The sequence below is a fragment of the Excalfactoria chinensis genome, chromosome 14 (genome assembly GCF_039878825.1).
Source record: "Excalfactoria chinensis isolate bCotChi1 chromosome 14, bCotChi1.hap2, whole genome shotgun sequence".
Classification (NCBI taxonomy): domain Eukaryota; kingdom Metazoa; phylum Chordata; class Aves; order Galliformes; family Phasianidae; genus Excalfactoria; species Excalfactoria chinensis.
Genome location: NC_092838.1, coordinates 1,922,280 through 1,946,555, shown reverse-complemented (window position 1 = coordinate 1,946,555; position 24,276 = coordinate 1,922,280). Strand labels below are relative to the sequence as shown.

General features: G+C 45.9%; 1 protein-coding gene across 2 annotated transcripts; it reads right to left on the bottom strand.

Moving 5' to 3' along the window:
• Positions 1-1,288: 1,288 nt before the first annotated feature.
• Positions 1,289-23,065, bottom strand: SLX4 (SLX4 structure-specific endonuclease subunit). Of its 2 annotated transcripts, XM_072349646.1 has the most exons (17): positions 22,949-23,065; positions 20,138-20,240; positions 19,909-20,017; positions 17,785-18,526; positions 16,873-17,136; positions 15,919-16,093; positions 14,814-15,029; positions 13,460-13,674; positions 12,545-12,858; positions 10,805-11,087; positions 10,279-10,367; positions 8,892-9,038; positions 8,305-8,474; positions 5,387-7,812; positions 3,894-3,996; positions 3,250-3,732; positions 1,289-2,633 (listed from the first exon to the last, which is right to left on the bottom strand). In XM_072349646.1, the coding sequence occupies exons 4-17, from the start codon at positions 18,152-18,154 to the stop codon at positions 2,297-2,299; spliced, it is 5,592 nt and encodes a 1,863-aa protein (XP_072205747.1). In that variant the 5' UTR covers positions 18,155-18,526; positions 19,909-20,017; positions 20,138-20,240; positions 22,949-23,065; the 3' UTR covers positions 1,289-2,296. The 2 variants fall into 2 exon arrangements, with proteins under 2 accessions (XP_072205747.1, XP_072205748.1); XM_072349647.1 differs by lacking the exons at positions 19,909-20,017; positions 20,138-20,240; positions 22,949-23,065 and having other exon boundaries at positions 10,279-10,361; positions 17,785-18,287.
• Positions 23,066-24,276: the final 1,211 nt, after the last annotated feature.

Genomic DNA, 24,276 nt, shown 5'->3' with positions numbered 1-24,276 from the left:
GGGAACGTAATAGTTGAAGTCAGTTGGCTTTGTGCAAAGGGAAAGCACGGCAGCCCTGCTCTCTGCTTTGTGTTATTCTCATGGCGTTTTATTGGCCGTGGAGATGGGCTGGAGCTGCAGGAGAAATGCCATTAAGAGACAAAGGTGACTTAGGAGTAAGTGGACAGAACTGTGTCTCCCTAAGGAACCAGGGCTCATATACAATTTGGTCACACACACACCCGCAGCACGGCTTGTCAGAAGAAAAGCTTTACAGAATTAAAGCTTTACAGAATTAAAGCTTTTCAGAATTAAAGCTTTTCAGACTATTTTGTTTCTTCTTTTTCCCAGCAGGAAATGTGACAATACACAGCGCTCACACAGCACGTCTTGGTGAGGCAGGTTTGAGCAAAGCCAGCGATATCTGCTTGTCTTTTAAACATAAACAAAATCCAATACATCAAAACCAGAGTTAAAAAAGGTAATTTGGTTTTTCTGTGACCTTGGAAGCGTTGACACAAACAGGAGTATCAGAATGTTTGTCATAGCTGCTAATAAGCAGCTGGAAACAAGAAATGATGACCATGGATTTACCAAGACAGAGTATAAGTCTGCATTGAGAAGGTGAGAGACGCAGGAATTACTTGCAAATCAAACTGGCAACACGTTATCACTGGCAGATGGTGACACCCATGTTAGCAGGGGGATGGATACTTTGCTTACAGAGTTACAGAGCAGGCAAATGAAGAAGGGCCCTCAGACCTTGGTCTTTTTACCTAATAAAGTCATCACACAGCAGCTCTTGGGGGAGCAAAAGCGAGGTGACTGACAGGGGAGAAAACTACCCCAAATTCCTAACAATTCACAAGACATGGGAGGAAGTGTTGCTGGAAAGTTCACCACGTGCCACAGCAACACCTGATAGAGAAGGAAGGTCACAGCCCCTCTATGGTTACCCATTTCCCCTTCCCCTGCAGCCCTCCCTCCAAGGCCAGACCCATCCCTCCCCCCTTTCCCCTGCCCTCCCTGCAGTCTCCCTTACCTTTGGGCCACAGATTCCTGACATCCTGTGCAGCTCGTCCCTCTCCAGGTCACCAATCCACCATTCCTCAGCCAGCGCAGGGTGTTCTCTCCAGTCCACCTCTCTGTGCTGCAGGGCACATGTCACAAATGCTTCTCCTCCAGCTTTTGCTCAGGTTTTGACCAGCAGAGGCACAGAGTGCAGAGCTCCTCCTGCTCTCAACCAGACCCAACGTTTCTGCTTACAAACACCCCTAAAAGTCCCTCAGGAGGCATCACTAATAGCTCAGTATTATTTCCTTCTGAATTATTTATTGTATATGAATCAAATAAAACCGAGGCAGTGCTGTATCAAATAACAAAGATGTTCCAAATGCATAAATACGTTCAAAACAAGCTTTTTCTTCTTTTGATTATTGCGCCTGTTTTGCTGAGTGAGACTCTGCAGACTCAGACCTGCCAGAACAGAGAAAAATCCAAAGGTGTTGTAAAGGTTAATAAATAAGGTGACTGTTTAGTGTCCAGGACTTCCCCAAGAGTCCCAGACAGCTTCCAACCAAAGATCGGTCCAGTTTGGAAATGAGACAGGTCCACAAAGATCAGGACACGAGAACTGCTTGAGAGATCCATTGGTCACTACAATGTTGTCATTAAAAAAGCCACTGTTGGGGACACAGTCAGGCTCCAATGATAAGGTAAAACAGTGCTCATAAAATGGAGCTGGTAATGTCTTTAGCACCAATCTCAGCGTGTAAGTGAACACACACAACTGAACGTTCAAACCTTAACGACTTCTACATGACATCTGGTGTCACAGAGCACTTTGGGAAGCCACCACAAATAGATCACAAAAACACCTGCACTGTGCTGCAGCCACTTATGAAACACACATGGGTTATTCCAGTCAGTATTGGAACATGAAGGGTTCAGGACAAGGCCAGAGTAAAGACCCTGGCAAGCACCACTGGAGGAAGCAACCACCTCAGAAGCACCGACAAGAAGAGATGATGGGATCTAAAACCTGCTAAAATGGTAAGATCAGAGAATGCACAGGATGAAACTCAGGGAACACAGAAAGGCTCTTGAAAAAGGAGTTAGTGCAGCTCAGAGGAGGGCAGAGAGCAGAAGCTCAGATCAGATCCATTCTCCAGTGTGTCATCCGGACAGCAGGCCACAAGGAGGAGCAGTGCACCCACCGATCACACCACCTACACCAGCACCAGCCTGGAATAGGGTTTCCACCTTAGGAGGAAGGCCTCCATGCAGGAAATTTTCAGGATAGAGGAGTGGGATCTATTCAGTATCGTTTCCTCTTTTTTTTGCTCCCCTTTCTCTTCTGTTCCTTCTCTTTCCGGGCTCCAGCTGTGGTAAAAGTGATGCACTGAGCATCTAAGAAGTCCAGCAGCTTTGCCTTGGAAATCTTAATGCCATTCATTTTCAACTCTGCATGTAGGTCAGCCAGCTCAATAGGTTCATAGAAGAGAATCCTTTCGTACAGGGCCGGGTTTGAGCGGATGTAGCTCCTCACAGCCTCCAGTTTTTCTTCTTCCCGAGCTGCTGCCTGCGATGCTGGAAGTTCTTCTTCCTCCTCCTCAGTTGCAAATGCACAGGCCTCCAGTTCCTTCACAAAAGAACTAGAAAGAAGGCCAAGTAGACCCAAAATCAAAGAAAGAACAAGCCGTGAGGGACAGAACCAGATCGCCCTAAGTGGCTGGTGGCCAACCCTTGTGACAACCATCTGTAGGGTCACAGATTGATATCAGTACACACACACTGAGCGAAGAATAAGGCACATGTTCTACAAACTTTCCCATTCCAGCCATGAGAGCTCCAGTCCTGCTCACAGAGGTCTGGAACTGGCTGGCATTCCTTGCTCCTGACCCACATCACCTACTAATGCTATACCACAGCCTTCTCTGTCAAATGCTGCTGTGCTCTCCTTTCCCTATGCCAGATGCAGCTCTCAGCCAATGCCTGTTGTTCTGATGAGTAGGGACTGGGCATGCCAGATGTGGGCCTTGCCTGCATGTGGCCTCAGCCACCAGCTTTTGTGCTCTGGGAATAGTTCAATGGGATTCAGATCAAACAGCCCAAAGTTCATTTATTTTAAAGGATGGTGTTGACCTTCAGATAACAAACCCAAGGAGGCAGCAGGGCTCCCATAGGCCACACAGACATCACTTAGCCATGTTCCTAGCTCATCTCTGTCCTGCACCTTTGACTATTTTGTTCAGTATTTCATTCCCTTACCTTTGTGAACCAAAAGAGATGTCACTTCCATCCCCTGAAGTAGCTGTAGACTCCTGAGATGTGGAGAGCATTGGTTCCTCACCACAAGCTCCCAGAGACCATCCCTCTGGAGATACAGCTGACCTTTTCTGCTCTTTGTCTCCTTCTGGATGATGTATCATTTCATTTCTCTGCTTGGGTACTGCACAGCTTTTTTTAGAGGGTCCGACAAGGTCATCCTCACTCCTCCCTACAGGGAGCACTGAAGAACCTGTTGCAACCTGCTTCCTTTTGCTCACAGCCTTCAAGGCTTTGGGACGCTTTCCACCTGTAGTCTGGGCTGCCTTTGACTGCCTACAGCGTTTGGGAGGGGCCTTCTTCTGGGGAGGCTGGGAGGATGGGACTTCATCCTCAAAGTCAGAGTCCGTGTCCCGGTGAGTATACTGGAATATCTCTTTCAGTTTCAACACCATCTGGCGCTTTGGGAGAACACGAACTCCAAATCTGAAAGAAAAAAGCAAGAACTTAGGCTAAGATAATTCTGTACTGTTATAGCTCAGGAAGGAGCTTCACCAAGGTTTCTCTTTCATCCCAGTTGCTTTCTGTCACACTACTTGCTCACAAGTTTATGCTCAAAGAGATGCACTCACGGAGGTAACACTAACCTTTTCAATTCCTCCTTCAGCTGTGGTGTCTCCATCATGGAGTAAGCTGGCATTGGTGTCACTGGAGTCCTGGGAGAATTGTTGTTCTCTTGACAGGCAGGTTCTGCAGCAGAATGAAATCACCATGATCAGACGGAGCACTTAAAATAGCCGATACCTTCCATTCTTAGTAGCAGATATTCTAATATTATATATAATAATTAAGCAGCAGTTCAAGCTCTTTTACTTACTACTCACCTTCATAGCGAATGGAACAGCTGACACTTTCTTTCTAGACTGGGACACTTCCTTTTTGTTGAATTTAAAATGGAAAATGGTTTACATCGAGACGTAGGTCAGGCCTGACTACAAAGGCCATTCAGGGCTATGTTAGAACAGGCGGCTCTTGCAAAGCAGTGAAAAAGAAGCATTTACTGAATTCTGTGAAGCAGTTCTTTTCCCACAAAGGAAATTTCACGTGAGATTTATGAAGAAGAAACTGAGCAAGTCAAGCTCATGGGGTCCTGAGTTAGATACTGATCTGATGAATCAGCAGATTTGCTGACACTGTGAAGAGCAGTCGGTTTCACGGGTCGTGTTTTCAGCGCTGGTTAAACTACTCACTTAGTACAGTGCAACGCTTTAATTAGATACTAGGAGATCATTTACTGGTCTTAGATGGAAGGAACCATGCAAGTGCAACACATGTAAAATACAAATATTTTTAAGTTCTTGAGACCAGAAGGGTAATTTAGCATTCTGTGCACTGTCAGGCCTTCAGGAAGTATGAAATCCTGTGGATCCCAAAGCAAAGTGGTTGCAAAGATGGAAAGACTGTGGCTCTCAGTCTTATGCGTGCCGTGCTGACCTCTCGCTGTGCCATGCACTCAGGATATCTGCCAGCACTCAGAGATCTATTACAAGGCCCCAGAAACAGCAAATAGAAGGCAACGGAAGTCAAGACAATCATGCATCAGCAGAGTTCTGCAGAAAAGCATGCATGAAGCAAATCCATGGGCAGGGCTCAGCCCTCAGCCCAACTAGCCTCAATATAAGGATATCCACTGCACCTGTGCTAGTGAGCTGCATCTTGCTGCTTACCAGATGTCCTCATATAAGCACAAGCATCACTTCTTGAATGCATGAGAAGCAGAAGATGGTACATACACCTAGTACTACAGTGAACACACACCCATCAGCACGCAAGCTGGAGACTGTTTTGATTTAGTTATGGTTGGTTGGTTTTTTTCCTTTCTTTTTTCCTCCAGGTACCTGTAGGTTCTCCAATGAGTACTGACATTATCAAAGAACCAGAAAGAATGAAACACAAGCAGGTGTCCTCCAGCAACCTTGCATTTAGATATGCGCTCCCCAACAACAGATGATGACTCTGTGTCAGGCCCTGACAACTGCTATCAGGCAGCTGAAATCCCCACAGCACATCAAGTGGAATGACTTTAAATGAAAACAATTTAACCTACTGCAGTGAAACTAGTATCAATGCAAGCTCTCACCAGGAGTCTTTATAGGATCTGCACCTGCTGCTGCTATCCTCTGCGACAGAGGAAGAATCTCTGGAAATTCATCTTCCTCCTCTTCTCCATCCCAGTCATCCCAGAGTTTGGAGTTCAGGTAACTTGGTCTGCTGCCCACTGATGTACATGCTTCAATGGGACTCTTTTCAAGACGGAGCAAAGTTGTTCTTCTGCCAGTAGGAGTTCCTCGAAGAGGAGTACTGCCCTTAATCTCCCACGCTTGGTTTGGGCTCTCCCAATGGTCATGCACAAAGTCAGTTTTGGGGCTGCTGGCAGCTCTGGCGTTTGCATGGCCGTCCTGCCTGGAGTCCTGGCTGTTAGCTCTGACTGGTGACAGATAGTTAACTTGCCAGAAGTCATCAGCAGGAATTGCGGGCTCATCAGCAAGCAAGACACTACTGTTCAAAGATGTTATGCTTATTTCCTTCTCCCCCTCGCTGTCCTGTATCTCAACCACGCTGACATTTGATTTATCTTCCACTGACTTCCCATGGCAAGGAGGCACAGGTTTGGACAAAAATGAGGTATCAGCACATTTGCTTTTCATGTTGGTGTGGGCAAGGGAGAGAACTGGATCCATTGGAGAAAGTGGTGCGGATTTCTCAGAAACTGATCCTGCTTCTGGGCTGCTGGAAGGATTTCTTTCACTGACACAGTTCCCCACAGGCAAATGTTTGTCTGACAACGCTGCTTTATGAACTTCTATTACATTTCTATCCATTTCATGGTTACTACTATCAGCTGTTAGGCTTTTTGTGCTGACTTTAGATTCTGGACTCTTGGAAGAGTTAATACTTGTGATATGAGTCTGCGTTGAGGAACTTCTGCTTTTGGTCAGAACTGGTGTGTCTGGCACCAGCCAGGAACTGTCTGTACCTGAAGACACTTCATAACTGAGCTTTTTTTCAGGGCTCAGGTTTGGGCTTTGCTCACCGTCTGTACAAGTGTCTATGTGGCTACTGAGAGGCAATTCAGTGGACATCTTTACATCATTACGTGCATGCACCTTATCCGTAACGACATGAGAGACCTGCAGTGATCTCTGCTCTGTTTTAGTGACTGATGTGTTAAGTTCAGGTTTTGGTATCTCAGGACCATGTCCTACATTTGTACATTTCAATTGCCCAGGGATTTCCACTTCCTTCAGAACAGAGCCTGACTCTGGTGACTTCTTGTCTTCTAACTCCATTTCATCATCAGAAGATAAAACAATAACATCACCCTTCTTACTCCCCTGAGCCGCAGGATCCTGAGTTCTGGTAACTGGTGCTGACAACACTGGGACATGCTTGTTTAAGTCAGCGTTGGGAAGCTCTGTCGGAGATGCAGTATCCAGCTCTTTGGCCTTCTGAAAAAGAACTTCATCAGGTAGGAATGATTTTTTCTGTTGTTTTGGTGTTGACACATGTTCTCTCACAAGCTTTCTGTCTGATTTTGGAGACATAGGTGAAGATCCAACAGCAGGAAAAAGAGGCACAAAAGCTTTGGAAGGAGGACTCCCATAAGAACCATTTTTACGAGGAGAAAAGTCTTTCTGTATTTTGCTGTACAGCTGACAATCATTAACATCAACATGTTTTTCACCAAGAGCCTTTTCTGGTACTTTACCAGCTCCTTTTGTTGGGGAAAGCTCACAGTATTCTCCCTGAGTTGCAGAAAATAAGTGTTCATAACTGTCATTTATATTAGTATCAATAGTGAAGCTAAGAAACTCTTTTTCACAGTGATCTTCCCCTTTTACATCATGTGAAACCTGAGATGACCTGGAGTCCTTTTCACCTTCACATCTCCTTATAGTCTCTCCTTCATCAGTGGTGGCACTATGGGATGCTATATCTCTCTTTTGAGTTTCTCTGTGCTGAGGCTCAAAAGCGATCTGCGCAGCATTCACAGTTCTACATCTATTTATATTCTGCATTCCCTCTTTTTCTGCAGATAAGTCATATTTAGACATTTCCACATCACTGCTATCCCTCAGATCCTTGAAGTTACTGCTCACTGAAGAGGATACAGATCTCTTTGCCTCTTCCTCCTCAGTTTGCTGGTTTGTATCTTGGGCTGCCTCAGTATCACTGCACATGCTGCAGTCAGTTCCTTCACTCGGTGGCGTTTTACCTTGAGCTATCTTCCTCTGAGTTGCAGCAAACTCATAGATTTCTTCCAGCTCCTGTTCACCCACTGCATTGTCATCTTCCTTCTGGCACTCCTGGTTGAGGACAGCTACTTCTTCCTCATCTTCACCCACCCACACAGACTTCAAGAGGTCTTGGAAGTTCTCTGCTCTGTCCTCACAATCTTTGTCATCTGTCACAGAGATCAGATCACATTCTGAATCCACTCCAGAAGACACTTGACTCTCTCCAGTGTTATTTTCACACTTGGTCATCAGCTCCCTCACACCAAACCTGCAAGGATATAATAGTAATGTTAATACTTCCCCCTTTCAGTATTTCTCTGCCTAGTCACTCCTGCTGTTCCTATTTCAGACTCTTTACTTAGTGCACATCTAGGTTCACAACTGTGAGCATAGCTGACAAAATACATTAGTGTTCTATGCACCCAATATACTCTGAAGTGCTCAGTTTACACACGCTAGGCACGCTCATCATCACTGACAACATCAGCTGTCAATAGAGCCTGAAACAAAACTCTTGGCAAAGGTGTGATAGATGCATACTGAAAAAGGAAGTCTCATAGAGACACAACCTGAAGAGCAACTCATGGAAAAGGTGAGCAATGATGAGGAAAAAATGAGGGCAATGATGCTATCAAGTATAGGACTATGGATTTTTAAGCCACTGAGTCTACAACAGAAGACCCCAGGTTGTGGGGTCTGTATAGGGTCTGTCTGCAGGCTGAAAGCAAGAAGGGATCCAAAACAAACTCATGATACAAACCTGGCAGCCAGAGCCTCCACCTGGGGCACCACCTCAGCAGGGATGTCAGCATCAGCAGCATAAAGGTACCGCAGGAATGCACGGGCTGCCTCTCCTGTCACATCAGTCAGCAGCACACGGCGTATCTGCGCGTTCCCATCCTCCTCCACTAAGAACCCTTCACTGTGAACCTTGTAAAAAGCACAGTTCAATGCAGCTACTTACAAAGCAACTACAAAAATGACAGAACCTCTGTGTAGAACTGCCCAGAACTCAACCATCCTAGCCTGGGTGAAAGGCAGGAGATACTGAGATGGAGAAGACAGTCTGCACTGGTATTAATATAACATCCAAAGGCACAGAGCACCTAGGAAGTTTTCTGCATTGCTCAAGGGCAGAACGTAAGTAAGGATCCTTGCCTCTTCATAATTTCTCCAGATAATGTGCTACATTTTCCATCACTTTGTCATGATTCTGCCTTCCTAAGATGAGGGAATCTGCCTGCATGTCCACAGGCTCCTGCCATTAGGACCTGCAGCACTGTCTGTAGGTGTGGGCAGTCTGGGCTTCACTGAAGCAGAATAGGAAAGTGTATCAGCAGTACTTACAGCCTGAATGGCCTCCGGACACCGTGCATACAACACAAACATGTGAGCATAAAGGATTTCCCCAGAGTCCACCTGGAACTGGACATCACTTAAGTGGGGGTTGTTGACCATTGCACTGAAATCTTCAGCCAGTGACCTCAGGGAGGACTAGAACACAGAATGAACACAAAGACGAGTCATATCACAGCTGTCACACACCTCCCTGATGAATGAGAGGCATACCCACCCTGTCAGTATCGCTGTATTGCAGGCCCCATTTTGGATCTGCTGTCATTGCCTTCTGCAGACAACCAGCAGCACAATCAACTCAAGTACAATAAGCAGACAAGTCCATAAGACACTTTGGGATTTGTTTTCCTACTCCCTTCTACTTCTTTGCAGTCTGGCAGTTGTGAAGAAATGGCGGTTGTGCTGCACTCTGCTTGCTCTGCCTTGCATTACAGCACATTATCACCATCAGATTTTTGCCAAACCATTTCCTGATGCGGTCTAGCCACTGCCTCCTGTTGGCCTCTTGATCTGCTGCCTTCCACCACATTTTAGGAAACTGTACTTTTCTGTTTGATGGACTGGAGCTCACTTCATAGTAATCAGAGCAAGAGGAAAGAGGATGACTCAGAGATGGGGCAATGAACCTTTCTCCTCTCATCCATTGGTTGGCAGTGACAGCTAAGAAGAGCAGCTCTGCGGTGAGGGGCTTACACACAATAAAGCTGATGTAGTTATCTAGTTCAAAGGAATTTATATGCTCATTACACAAATCCTCTTGAAAATTCCACTCAAAAAAGCCCCCAAACAATAACAACAAAACCCCCCTAGTCGCTACTACAGTTCCAGAATGCCTTGCTGGAAGTCTGTGGAGGGCTTGCTGCCTGAGCTACCTGTGATATCAAATGGCAATGGCAACAGGAGGCCGGGGGCTTGCTGCCAAAGGCAGAAACAATACACATGGCTGATGGACACAATTTCTGCCCTGGAGCTGCTCCCAGTACAAACTCACTCCAGGCAACTCTCAGGTTCAGATCCCTCGAGGCAAATGCTGTGCCCCTGGAGGTGGCCATTGCTTCAGAGAAGCAGGAAATAACCTCAGCTCACGGTTAAGAGTATGAGCAAGTGAAAACCAGTTCATACACAACACACTGGGGATTGACCTTGTGCTTTTTAAGCCTGCTGCAGAGACAAAGAAACACAAGTCTTACTCTAGAGAACATCTGCACGAGATGCAGTTCCACCTGGAACAACACAACTCTGAGCCTTAACTACTTCTGTTTCTATAAAAAGGAATTGGAAATATTCCACACTTCTATGAACTGCACAAATTATATAGTTTCCTCTTTACATTAGTAAGCAAACACAAAAGAAGGGTGGGGAAAAGGTATTTCCTTACTTTCTTACAGCTGCGTGTCAGGAATCTCCTCTCTTCAAGTGAAGGGACAAAACCAGTACATGGAGTATCACTGGAAGTCAGTTCTTTTCCTCAAAGAAGAAAAAGTGGATCACAATCATGTACCCCTTCCTAACGAGACAGAGTGACATAAGAACTCCTAAGGGAACCTTTGCCACAGCAGTTCCTCAGGACAGCTGCTACAGTGGGCCTGATGGGGCTGACATCCCAGATTGTCCCTCAGGCCTTTTTCACAGGGGTATGGCTCTGGGCTGTGACAGGCTGTGGGTATGCAAGTACCATTCAGCCACAAGCAGCACCAATCTGCTCCAGATCTGTATGTGATGTTTTCATCCAAATGGAGGAATTGCTGAGCACAGCATGCTTCTCTACTTCATATCTCAGTTTCCCTCCAGTGGGAAGAAAAATAAGGCACAGAGTGTGATGGGACACACCTCAGCAAACCAAAGTTTGGCTCTGTGTAGCTGAAGAGATTAGGGACAGAGCTCATGAAACTGCCAGAACTTACCTGACTGCTCTGCTGCACGAGTATGGTCAACATCAAGTTTCCACTGAGTAAGGGTAAGTCCTTCCTTGGCCAGTTCAACTAGATCCTGCAGGTTCTGAATATCCTTCTGGCTGTGAGATAAAATCTGCCCATCTCCTTCAGGGCCTGACTTGAATTCATCACTAATTTGGTCTCTAACCTCTCTACTAGTGGACTCCTGAGAACCAAAATCAGGCTGAATTTGCTGGGATACTTTTGGCTGATCAGATCCTGCTGATGGCAGAACATCCTCTGGTTTATGATTCTGATCAAAAGAGGAGAAAAAGACACCAGTAAGTTAAGTCTTGTGTGTACTTTCAGAGCTCAGAATACAGTCTCTAGTTCATACTTTCAGAACATCTAGTAAAGAATACAGAGCATACCTCAGGCTTCCAAGGCAAAAACTCCGTCATCTTATGAAGGACACTCCGGGGAAAAGATAGTTATAAAGGGAAAAGGGAAAAAGGGAACTACAACTGAAAACACAGAAAAAGAGGTTTCACAAGGTGCACATCTGAGCAGGCAACTGGCAAGGAGGGAGAGAGGATAGTGGAAGTGTTCCCAATTCAACATCTAAATATTTCATTATTGCTGAAATGTTTGGCAAAAGCTGTAGCTGAAGCTGCCCAGGTGCTTCTGTTCTGAGATCTAAAATACTTTTGCAGTTACATGTAACAAAGCCAGAATTTCACCTCTGAGCTGATATTTTCCAGGTTTGATTTCTGTTTCCCACTGAAAACAGTTTTATTTATTTCTAAGTAGAAACGGCTTAGCCATTTCTGAGAATGGAAGGAATGAGACGGGCAAACATGGCCTTGATTTAAAGGTCTCCCTCCTTTTTACACTTCTCTGGTGTTTTTGAGTGAGAGGTCCAAAATCCTCACATTATGGAGTCCCTCTATTACAGCCCTGGGTTGGGATAAGCCAGTGAAAAACTCTGGAATCCAACAAGGAAAAAAGGTCTTAAATAAAGCATCTACATACACACAGTGCTTTCTGTGAGCAGAAGCACCAAACAATCCTTCAAGGAAGGCACAAGGGAAGGAAGAGAAGTAATATTTCTTCTTGGTGAGCAAGCATGTTGTAAGATGAGAGATTAAAAGGCTTCTGTCCCCTCTGAAGTCACTTCTAATAAAAATACAGAGCACTGAAATAGGCAGGAGACTGAGGTGAAAACCAGAATGAAACAATGGAACTGAAAACAAGGTCAAAGCTCATGTGCCAAGAGTCATTGGGATGCATAGGGAAAGCAAACGCTTCACTTTACAGTTCCAGGCACTCTCACCTTCTCCGTGAAAGGCAGAAATATCAGTCTTCAGTTTAAACTTTTCACCTGATTCTTTGCTGCCTGAACACAACACAGAATCATATCCTGGGTTGGAGGGGACCCACAAGGATCACAGAGTCCAACCCCTGGCTCCACACAGGACCACCCAGATCCAAATCCTGTGTCTGGGAGAGGTGTCCATATGCTCTGTGAGCTACAGCAGATTGGGTCAAAAAGCAGGGTAATACGAGCCTTGGTCTTCTCTCCAAAAGTAAGGAATGGAAGTTCAAGATCACAAAATCTAACTGTACAACCAGGGGACAACAGTAAAGAAGGAGTGAGTATGCAAAGGCAGGGGGTCACATCTAAATATCAAGTGATGCAACAGAATAAAGTTGCAGGGCAAGGAACCTAGGACACATATATACCACAGCGAGGACAAAAGTGTGTCCTACCTGCACGGGCTTCCAAGGTTCAATTAGAGGGGTTAATCCAGCAGCATAGAATGACTCAGGGTCACAGGGTCCTGTCAGAGCACTGAAATTCCACAAAAAGCAGTCCTTGTTTTTGGGCAATGGCAAGAGCCAGGCTGCTTTCCCAGATTCAACCTCCAAAATCCTGCTGGTGGGAAGCTGAGGAGTGGGAGGGAATTCCACCTCTTGTGCAAGCAGCATCGCTACCCGCTCTTCTATCCTTCTGCGCACCTTCTCTGGATCCTGCAGCAGTAAGGGTGGAGGGGTAGTTGGGCCCCTTTTACGCCGCCTTTTTTCTTTAAGAAGAAAAGGAAGAAGAACCCAAATAAACAAACAGCTGACCACATAGGGCAGACAAGCCCAACGTGCTTGCTCCTGCAAGTGTTGTAGTCAGTGACAACCAAAACATGGCTGCAAGCTGAACACAGCCCTTAGCAAAGCACAGGCTCAACAGCATGTAAGATAAGATATATAACGTCTGCTCTAGGAAGAGAACAGAGGGAGAAGCTGCATCAGTCCAGGCTGCAGTAGGATGAATATGAGAAAAATCTACTGCAGGAGAAATAACAATGTTACTTTTGCATTCTTTTTACTTCCACAGCTTACAAGAAGACAACAGCTCATCTTAAGAACAGATCTTCTACAGGTTCAAAACAGTCAGTGAAAAAAAAGAAGCACGAGGTGCATAAGAGATTTCACTAAAACCCACAGATGTGACGCAGTCTTTCTTGGCTGCGTGTGGATTCTACACACTGCTGAAGCTCTGACAGCTTAAATAAAATATAAACAGGGTTGTCATCCCTCCCGTATCCAACAGGAAGGTATAAGTGAGGAGCAGGCTGAGTTACATCATTCATCCAATAACAGTCTTTGACATTAATTCACTTTAACACATACCTGATCCTGGCTTCCATTTGATTGGCAAAGCAGCCACTGGTTTCACATTTGTAACTGATTTTGCTTGTTCCTGCTTTTCTTGCTCCAACAGAGAGCGTGACATCGCCATAGCAACCAGCAAATCTTCATCCTTAGTCTCCATTTTTGCCCTCTTCTGCTTGTTCTTTGAGTCCTCTTTGGAGGAGACTTTTCGCTTTGACCTGCTTGGTTGATTGCTGAAATGTAAGAATGCAGCAGGAAGCCCGATTTAACATGACTGGAGACAAGGAACGTTAAGCACTTCAGAGAAGCTGCTCTACTTCATCAGAGAGATTCCCGTATCTGGGATAATGAGAAGCTACTTGGAGTGCCTCCTTTCCCAGCAGAGATCAGATTCCTTATTACCCATGGAACTTTGAGAAAACCTTATTTTGAAAAGGTAAGCATGAGACCACAACAGTGACTTAACTTCTGTGTGGTTTTTAAACATCTTGATCTCTATCCTGAACACTTTAAATATGTGCATGAAAAAGCAAAAATTAAACAAAGTTGAAGCAGGATGAAAACAAACTCACAAAAAGAAACATCAAAAAAAGCTCTCCCAGTCTGCTGTGCAGCACCCTTTCCTGTACTGCGAAGATTAAGCTCAAACCCAAGACAGCAGATGCTGCTCTATACTGAGCACGTTTCAAAACACCATGTCTGCTTCCTCCCTGCCTTGAGGTGTGAAGTGCATACATCCAGTACAGCCACCAGCTGAGTAGATGAGGCATTGGCAAGACAGATGCTGAAGACAGACTGTGTACACTAAATACTGTGTGTTCTGCTTAATAAGCTCAAACACACCATTCAGCTTTATTGCATGACTGCCTCACGGAGCACAAATATTTCAGATACAACAGTGTCAGATAACATACTCCCCATTTTGCTGCTGCCTGCTGACTTTTAATGTCATCTGCCACCTGATCATTTCTGAAGGAAAGCACGACTTCTCCAGCTAACTACTACATTCTCTTCTTTTACTGCTTCATGGTTCTGCCCAACTTTCTTTGGACTTGGGCCCACAAGAGCCTGCTTTGCTTCTACAGTTCTTTCCGAAGACTGGAAGGTCAGTGTCTCTCAGGACAAAGGAACGGTTTAGGTTGGATATTAGGAAGAAGTTTTTCACCCAAAGGGTGGTGATGCACTGGAACAGGTTGCCCAAGGAGGCTGTGGATGCCCCATCCCTGGAAGCATTCAAGGCCAGGCTGGATGTGGCTCTGGGCAGCCTGGTCTGCTGGTTGGTAACCCTGCACATAGCAGGGGGTTGGAACGAGATGAGCATTGTGGTCCTTTTCAACCCAGGCCATGCTATGATTCTATTTTCACCACTTACTTGGGAAACTGAAGAGGTGCCTCCCCAAGTGTGGACGCCTGCATCTGCACTGCCTGAAGAAGCATCTTAGGAGGAACATCCATCTCGACAGCACAGCGTTTCAAGTGACTGACTCGGCTCTGGGGGTTTTGGAATTGTTTCCCACAGATGGGACATTCAGGGACTGCTGGTTTGCTGGAGGATGACATCTGTGCTTCTTCCATCTCATCCAGACACCTATGAGACAATAGCAGAGCTTCAGAACTATCCACACTAAAATTTAAGCCCTATTGAAGAAAAGGAAGTACAATCACCTCACATCTTTAACAGCCACAGAAACATCCCATAATGAAATACAAATTAAGTGCCTGCTGCTGTGATGGCTATGATATGTAACAGATAGCTGAACACTGCAGCCTCAGAGGCATATTAACAATATGCTGCTCAGAAGCAAGTGCAAGTGATAAACTTCTTCTAAGCTGTACTGTGCATCCATCATCTAATCCCTTTGTATGCATCCATTCTCATGTTCCAGCTAATTTATAAACCACCATTAAAAATGGAATCACCTGACCAGAGAAGCAGCGAGTCCCCCTCACCCACAATGTGCATTTGATATTTACAAGTATGGAAACTGTTCAATTAGGGGCACTGATTTCAGCTTAGTTGCTCATCATTCTGATATGGCCTTCTCCTCTCCACTCTCACTGCCAAATGCTGTAATGCAACTCTGCCATCTTTCTGAACACTTTTCTCTCAGCAAACAACTCCGGTATGCACTGACATGTTAAATAACCTTAGGAAAACAATTTTTAGCAAAACAGAGCAAAATATCAGTTTGTGGGTTGAAATTGACAGATCTGCAATAACAGCTCCTCATTAATTTTGCTAGCCACTCTACAATCACAGCCCCTCTGAAGCACTACTGATAAAAGCAGCCCTTTCCTTAACACGTTTCTGCAGAAGCCCTGCAGAGCAAGACAATCAGCTTCTGCTTTGAGATCAAAGCAACCTGCAAATTCAAGACATAAAGGTCAATGTCATCTCACAGATTACCGTTCTGTAATGGCTAAGCTGACTGAATAGGGAGAAGGTGCAGAAAGGACTCATCCTGCTGGTCCTTCACCTGTTAACATGCTGCTCTCGTCGCGTTGAGTTCATAGCTGAGAGATCCTTCTGGCAGATCTGACAGAAAAACAAGCCTGCATCTTCCAGGCTTTCCAGGGACTCCTTTTGTGTTTCCTGCTGAAGGGCTGAAGCCAGAGCACTGTCGTGCTGCATGGATGGAAGATCATGGAGATCTGGCAAAGAAAGGAAAGATGATAAGCTGAGACAGAACGAAGAACCCCATATGAAAGGCAAGGAGCTGTTACACTTATCATTACTAAACCAGACACACAAAGGTCAGTTGTGCAGTCTTCCTCTCATATCTTCACAGCTTTTCTCACAAGGCAATGTACAAAACATGCTCTTTAAACAACACAGAACTGCACTGCTCTGGGAGCAGTGGGTGGTATTCATAGCACATCGTATCTCTGAGCCAAGGCAGGTAAGCTTTGGCTAACGTTGCTAAGAAGAATATGGGATCTTATACATAACTAATCAGAACATTTTGTGTTGATGCAGAAACAGGGCCTTAAAAAAAAACAAAACCAAAACAAGAGTGAAAGCAGAGCAAAATCTCTGTGAATTCAGTTCATCTGCATAGAACACATTACCTTTGTAGAGTTCTTGGTGGGCTACCAGTGATGGGGTCATTCTGTGAGTCAATATCCACCTCTCAAGGGAAGAATGACAGGGTGGACTGATCCTGTCCACCTGTTTGTAAGAAACCAACTATTCCTCCAGAATCTAACATGAGATTAATCCAGGCTCAGGAAGGAGCTTGGAGAAAGGAATGGATGGTCCCTTAACAATTGAGAAAGCAAGTTTTCTAAGTGAGCTGGAGTGCTGCACATGCAATGAGCCATTGGGCTAGCTGGGAACAAAGCCCAGGAATCCGGACTCCTTCTCAGGCAGTCACTCTAAGCAACCCACAGCACTCTTTCTGCACGTACAAAAGCAAAGAGGATAAACTTACCATTCTCTGGTGAGTTCCGCTCCTGGCTTTCACCAGCAAAATCTCTGCTGTCTAAGGACTTTGGTAAGCTACAGTCTGTGCTGTGTTTTAGCTGATCAGGTGCCACCCTCTTGAACTGCTGCATTCTCTCCACTACCAGCTCTGCCACCCGCATCTTTGAGCCTGTGAAAGGTGGTATCTTCGAGGTGGGTGAAGAGCAGGTCCCTGATTGCGTAGCAGGATGGAAAGACAACGTTGTCTGGGAACAACCACTCCGAGTATTTACTAGAAGGGGAAAAAAACACAAAAGCTTTGCCAGTCAGTCTTAAACACATCACTGAGCTGCCCAGATTGCTGCTGGAAAGCCTTCCCCAGCAGCAGCCTAAGCCAGGCTCAGCTTTGCAACACTTATTCTTAGACAGAGAACTGAACAATGTGTTTAGTTATTATGTAACTTTGTGATTGGTATCCACAGTAACAGTATCAAGCTTTCCTGCTACAGTGCAGTTTAAATACTTTTCCATCCCTTTCAGAGAGGAATATTAAGGAAGCCATGTCTGAAGGTCAGGAGTGAGGGGAACAAGTAACACAGCCCTAAAGCCCTGCTCTTCTCAGTGCACAATGTCCTGCTGTTCTTTGCTCTGATCACCAGAGGTGCCTTTCTAAATTCTGATATTGTGAAAATCACTGAATAATGACTCCCTGATAGACTCCTTCATGTTAATACCTCATCTTAGAAAAGATGAGGCATCTTACAACATCTGTACAGAGCATACTGCTAGGTTAAATACCTAGATAAGCCTAAGTAAGTACCGATGGAAACACAAGGTGTAAACTCCTTCAAGCAGTGCTGCTATAAGCCTTCTCCAGGTGAAGAGCTCCACTGAACTACAGTCTAATCAGTTACTGTGTTTTCTGTTTTGGTTGACTCACCTGTCAGAGTCCCCTGGCTACAGTCACTGGCTGTGGTACTCAGCTGGCTGGCAGGGAAAGGGCTTCTGCTTCCATCCCCTTCTGAAGTCTCACCACTACTGCAGGCCACAGTGTCACTGTCTTCTTTGTGCCCCAGTGTTTGTATCTTAGGACCCAAATCCTGAAGGAAGTTTTTTTGCTTCACTGCTGGAAAGAGGTGATGGTTTTGGCTCTTAGCAGCAACTTTACCTCTTCTTAATCTGCTTTTTGCTGCAGTATTCTTTGATCTTTTCTGAGCCCTCTTTGCTGCCTCAGCATCCCCAGATTTTTTCTTCCCTTTACCCAAAAGATTTGCCCACAACTCTTTAAAATCACTGTCCTGTTCATCCATTGGCCCGTAGGTTCCAGTAACACTGCTGCCTAATGACACTGTGTGGACTGGAGGACAGCAGAAAACAGCAGAACCAGCTCAGGTGTGCATCCTACATGATCTTTTCCATCACCTCAGGGAACTCTGGACTCCAGAATTCACTGAGGTCAAAACAGTGGGCATTTCCTCATTGTAGTGAAGGTTCCTTCTTCCATACTTAATTTGTAGCCATATTCTCTCTTCAAAGACCCCAACTGTCTTCACATACACTGCACTGACAAGCTGGCTCTTCAGATGTCTCTAGACCATAAGGTAAACACTGCAGTTTGTGCAGAGCATGCACAGGATCTTCTTGGTATGCTACGGGGCTTCAGAAAGACACCTATCAAAGCCCTGAAACAAAGAAATATGAAAGGGGGTTATGTAGGGTGTTATATGCACATGAAGGATGTGAAAGGTTAAAAGTATAGCTCTGAGGGAGAACAAATTTGTACAAAATAATAATAGAAGAAGCATGTACTGACTCAGATCACTACAACTACATGACAAGCAAGGACGAGCCACATTAGGAGAGAAGAGAAAAAAAAGCACGTATCTGATACTGGGTGGGCTTCTGCCCAGGGGCTCAGGACTTGGGCTGTTGTTTGTTAAAATAAATAAATACACCTGTGACAGAGCACCTTTAACAAGGAGAGACTCACTTCATTCTGAGAAGTAAATAAAGGAAATTTCTTGCATTTCAAGAGGTTTTCTGGAACAAGTCCTAGAGAAAACTCTATATGGCACGTTCATCTTTTCTGGCCTCCATGACCTGCTCACATTCAGCATTAGCTCGCCTGCTAACACCAAACTCCTCCTATGAGTACTTGGTAAACTACGGCGCTAACCATGCCACACAAACTACTGCCAAATACACAAGGTAAACAGGATAAGCAAATGATATTCCAGGGCTTCTCCATCTTTTTCAGATACAGCAAACCAGCTATACTAGCTATGAATTACTTGGAAGAGCACTAGTACAATATCCAGATGGAAATGTCATCAACCCCCAGGCAACATTAAAACTAGATCTCTATTCTTAGACATTTTGATTGTCTCTTCTTCCCAGTCCTAAGCTTGCTACAGTTCTGGCTATTTTACCAGAGGTTTTATATTGCTCCCCAAACCTAATTCTTTCTAACAGCGTGTTTCACTTGGAATGGCAGCAACTGTGGTTCAGTTTCTCCAGCAAAGGTCTGGGCACCAAAAGACTCCAGAGCAGGAAAAACACGGGCAAAATTGTTTTCTCAAATGGTTTGGCTGCAGACAGGCAAGGCTGAGGAATGCTGGTTACACACTTTCATGGGTCAGCCTTTCCTATAAGCAATTACAGATGTTAATGGATTTATTTATTTTAGACATAGCCTCCTGAATGAGCAGAGGATTTTGCTGTGAATCTTGGAGTCACTTCCTGTCAGAGAGAAACTGAAGTTTTATGTAGCCAGTTCACATATTTCACTTTCCTGGACAGAATCTTGGTGTAGTTATCACTGTAAATTTACCATTTTCTTCTAAGTAGGAGACAGTGTGTGCAGAAGAATAGAATCTCACATCCTCCGTGACCTTAAATACTTCTCACAGACACACTTGTACTGTCAGCTTATTTACGGTCAGTGCCTGACAGTAAATTTTGAAACAGATCTGCACGTTTGTGTTTGCAATCAATGTTCAGTGCCCCACAAAGACCACGTCAAACATAGAAACAATGCAAAACTGATGAAGAATTTATGTCTTACTCTTCCCTTTCCAGACTTGTATGCAGAGGCTCCTGCTTTGCGTCTCAGTGTTTCCGATGCTGCTGCTGTCGGTGTACCTAACAGCCAGTTCTGGCATGAGTTTGTAGAGCTGGAAAAGTAATGGCTTTGAAAATAATTGCTCTCAGTATAGCAATCAAGTCGTTTCAGAAGGATTTAGGACTCTACAAATCACAGAAGCTGGTCAAACAAAATAAATGCTGGTACTTACCTACCCACTTAGATGCCAAACCTTTAGCCCAATTGTGCCCGTCACGTAAATGTGGATCATCAGAACAGTACAAAGCGAGATCAATAGGAATGAAAGATGGAACCTGGAAAGTGAAAGGAAAAGGTGAGATTTAGTGCACAGTGCACCGATTGCTCTTCTCGATCATAGTTCCAGGGTGTGCTGAGAGGAAGAAGGAAATGACACATTCCAGTGGTGCTGAGTTTTGCCACTAGCATTGACCTGTGTAAGTAAAGAGGTGACCTGCACACATCGCTCAGGATCTGCTCAGCTCAGCACCACACACTGAGAGCCCAGCAGGCAGAACGGGTCAGACAGGATGGGGAGAGCCCTGAGGAACTGCTCACAGCCAACCGTGGGCAAGCAGAAGTTTGAACCAGAGACCTCCTGAGGTCACCTCTGTTGCCATGTGCTTCCAGCCCAAGTCAACCTAGGATCCTTCAAACAGTCTGTCACCACCTTTCCCATTTGGGACTCGTTTTGTTTCCTAGTAACTTTCTTGAAAATCAGAATGGCAACATTCCATTCTTAAAAAGTCCATCAATGTTTACTGTCATCATCGTCCATCCACACTGCACTCTCAGCCTGTCTGATCCTGCAGCTTTTATGGCCAGAGGCATCTAGTGAATGAGTTCCCAAAGAAAGCAACACTCTTACATCAGGTCTCTCTCCCTTCTTACCTCATTGACTGTCTTTTGCTTCCTAACAAATATGAGGGCAGCTGAGATTACTCAACACTGGGAAGAAAGGCAAAAATCAATCCCAGTGATTTCCATTTTCTGTGACAACACAATTTACAGCATCCTGCAGCAGCCCCCCTCCCCAGGCTCAGCATTCCTGTCTGCGGCGTGGGACCCCCATGGCAGGAAACACATGGCACTGCTGCAGGATGGGTGGCACCTGTCTGAACAGGAGCACCTGCTCCCATTTCCTCCAGCAGCGAGATCAACATAGGAGTGGTCCTGGTCCTGTAAGGCAGGACTTGATTGAAGGGGAAGTCAAAGAATGAGAGGACTAAAGTGACTGCTATCTATTGCCTCAGTCTTCAGAAGCAAACTAATTGCTATGGTGTGCACAGGTCAAAGCTGCTAATTCCAGTGCTGTCAAGACACTGGGATTTGTGTCACTGAGTTGGCAGTGGAAGTTTTGTTGCCCCCTCCACACCTCCTTTGGTTTGAAAGCTGCAACCTGAAGATGTGGAGATTGGTAGCAAAACTCTGGGTCGTGCCAGTGCAAATACTGCAAAGGGAAAGAATTTCTGTAGTGTTTGCTCTGGAAACCACACCAGAAAGTTGGTCCCTAGGGATTTTTCCAGACCAAATCCTGTAATAAAACATCTTCCTATAGGTTCCCAATGCTTCCCATTCCTGATGGAGAACAGCATGTGTGTCCACAGCACAACTTCTGAAAATTCCATAGATTTCTTTCAAGACTCTGCACTGGACTCTGAGCTGACCAGCACTTCCAGCACACACACAGCCCCACAGAGACAGCACCAGAACTGCATGGGGCAGACTCTCTTTGTCTGTGGAAGCACAATCTCATTATTACTGAGGACAGCAAGAAGGAGAAAGTGAGTGCAGAACAGGCATTCAAAGTCAGGTACCAAGCCCCGGCCCTGGCCCCTGCTGGCTTTCCTGTGCCAGAAAAGGGTAACAAAACCAGATGTGGAAACATGGGAAATGACAAATTATTGCAAACCTATATAAGCAAGAAAATGGTAGCTAGGAACATCACTATCAGGTTGTAACAAGCAATCTCAGCACTGGCCAGTATCCATGTCTGCCTGCTGCCACCCCTTATGTTACTTTATATCCCATCAGTGTACCATGCTCACATTTCTCAAGTCTCTGCCTCCCCCTGCCAGTACCTGCCACATGTGGTAAAGCACTTTAGATCCAGTAAGAACCTGATCACATGTTAGACATTACCTTCAGCCACTACTTACGTGACAAAATGCCCCTCTACATTTTGGACGCTGCAGAAACCAACCTGAGTATATAAAAGCCTTCACCAAGTGCAGAGTTTTATTTTATAGCTGCTAAGGAAGGATAAAGGGGAAGTAACACAAAAATAAAGACTAACGGTCGCTCAGGTGCAAATGCCCATCGCATGTATGCAAACACAGGCACAGCAATGAGAAGCACAAGCAGCTGGGCTCCAAAAACGGTTACTTGATATGACTGAAAACAACAGGAAAGTCATTAATTTAAAGAGAAGCAGGAATGAAGGACTCAATAACAACACACCACTGCAGGCTCCACTAAGGGGAACGATACTTATCAAGCAATAAAATTGCCTAAGCTTAACTGTTCTAATTCTGTTTAGGAAAGGGCTTCCAAAAGGAATCTTGGTTGCGTATCAAAAGAAAGAAGAAAAAGGGAGCGTTTCTGTTGGCAGGATCGCAGCCTTTGGAAGCAGCAGTCACAGCTCTCCACACAGCTGACTGGGAGCCCTCAGGGACAGCTGGGGAGGTGGGCGCCCTTCTTCCCAACGGAGACCAACGCTGTTAAGGAGAAGGGCTCCTACGGGAGCTGATGGGATGGAACTCAGCACAGGGCCCAGCACACGGCCCTGCCTGGAGCGCAGCCTCAGGCCCGCTCCGGTCACCCCACAGTCCGACATCTCCCCCTCCCCGCCGGCAGGTGGCGCCGCGCCGACGGTGGCGCCCAATGACGTCATGACGTCGCGCCGTCCGCCCGCCGCCACCGCTGAGGCGCGGTTCTCTTGTCCCTGCCCGCACGGCCCGCACGGCCTTCACGGCCCGCCGCCCCGGCCCGGCCCGGCGCTGACCTCCTCCCCGCGGCACATCGAGCTCCCGCCGCTCCTCGCGCCCCACCGCCACGGCGGGCAGCACCGCCGCACAGCCGCCACGCATGCGCAAGGCGCCAACCGTCGCCTTTACTCCGCGCCGGCCGCGGCGCATGTCAGGATCTCGCTGGCGGCGCTACGCATGCGCAAGTAGATGAAAATACCGCAGTGCGCATGCGCACGGCCTTCCCGCCACGGGTTGCTGTGGTGATGGCCGCCCCTTCCCGCCCCACAAACCGCCCCACTGAGGCGCAATGGGGGCAGCGCTATTTTCAGCCGGTTTTGGGTTTTATTCCTGGTTCATTCGGGTTCTTTCTCAAGTTACTGGCACTATGTGCCAGCTGCCAAACTGGTATCCATTTAGAGGACACTTCCAGGCCATATCTACGCACACACACATTAAAGTGAACACGTTTCTCTCCCAATATGCTACATTCAGCATCTCTCACACTCAAGCTGGATCTCCCTCTGCCTCCAGTCACAGCTGTGACTTCCCAAGTTTCTAAGAGTTTAATGTGGGACAGCTCTGCTACAGCTTTACTTACTGATTTATTTCTCAAGCAGGTTTTAACCCCAATTACCCCTTGGCTTCACGGACTGCTTCTTCATTAACAGCTATTGCCTGACCCCAAATCCCTTGCAGATAATGTCCTAACATTTGGAGTAATAACGTATGGATCTGTTTAATGGGCGATTCATTACGATACCTTTGGCAACATGGATTTAAAAAGAGGAGGAAACTGCTTCTTTCACCAATTCGTCATCCTTCCTGCTGCATGTAGATATATTAATGGCAAAGAGACAATCGGGAGTCCTTACAAGTTTAAGTACTTCCAGAAGCCTGTGGTCCTTGCACTCCTGCCAACCATTCCATTTGGACCAGAACTGATGGAATCATTTTTTTCTTACCCGTTCCCACCTGTTCACAACCCAGGCTGTTTCCAAGAGCAGTGGACACAAATGGACTTGTGATTTGACATAAATTTCCTGCTAGAACGGGCTCCAGTTCCAACAGTGGGAGACAGCGCCGAGGAATATTCTTCTATCATGGGGAAATTACATGGCCTGTGTGGCAGAAAAGCTGCCCTCTTGGCTTGGACTGTGTTGCAAACTAAGTATTCTAGAGAAGATGGAGTAGAAGTGTAAAACAAGAGGTAAAGAAGAAACAAAACTATTCTGACAGCAAAGGGAGAGACTGCCTGGAAGAAAAGCTTCCTGCAGATGAAAGAAAAACAAAACCTGCATTCAGTCTGCCCCAGGACAGCGAGGAGACAAGGTGTTCCGGGTGCAAAAAGACAGCAAGACAAAAT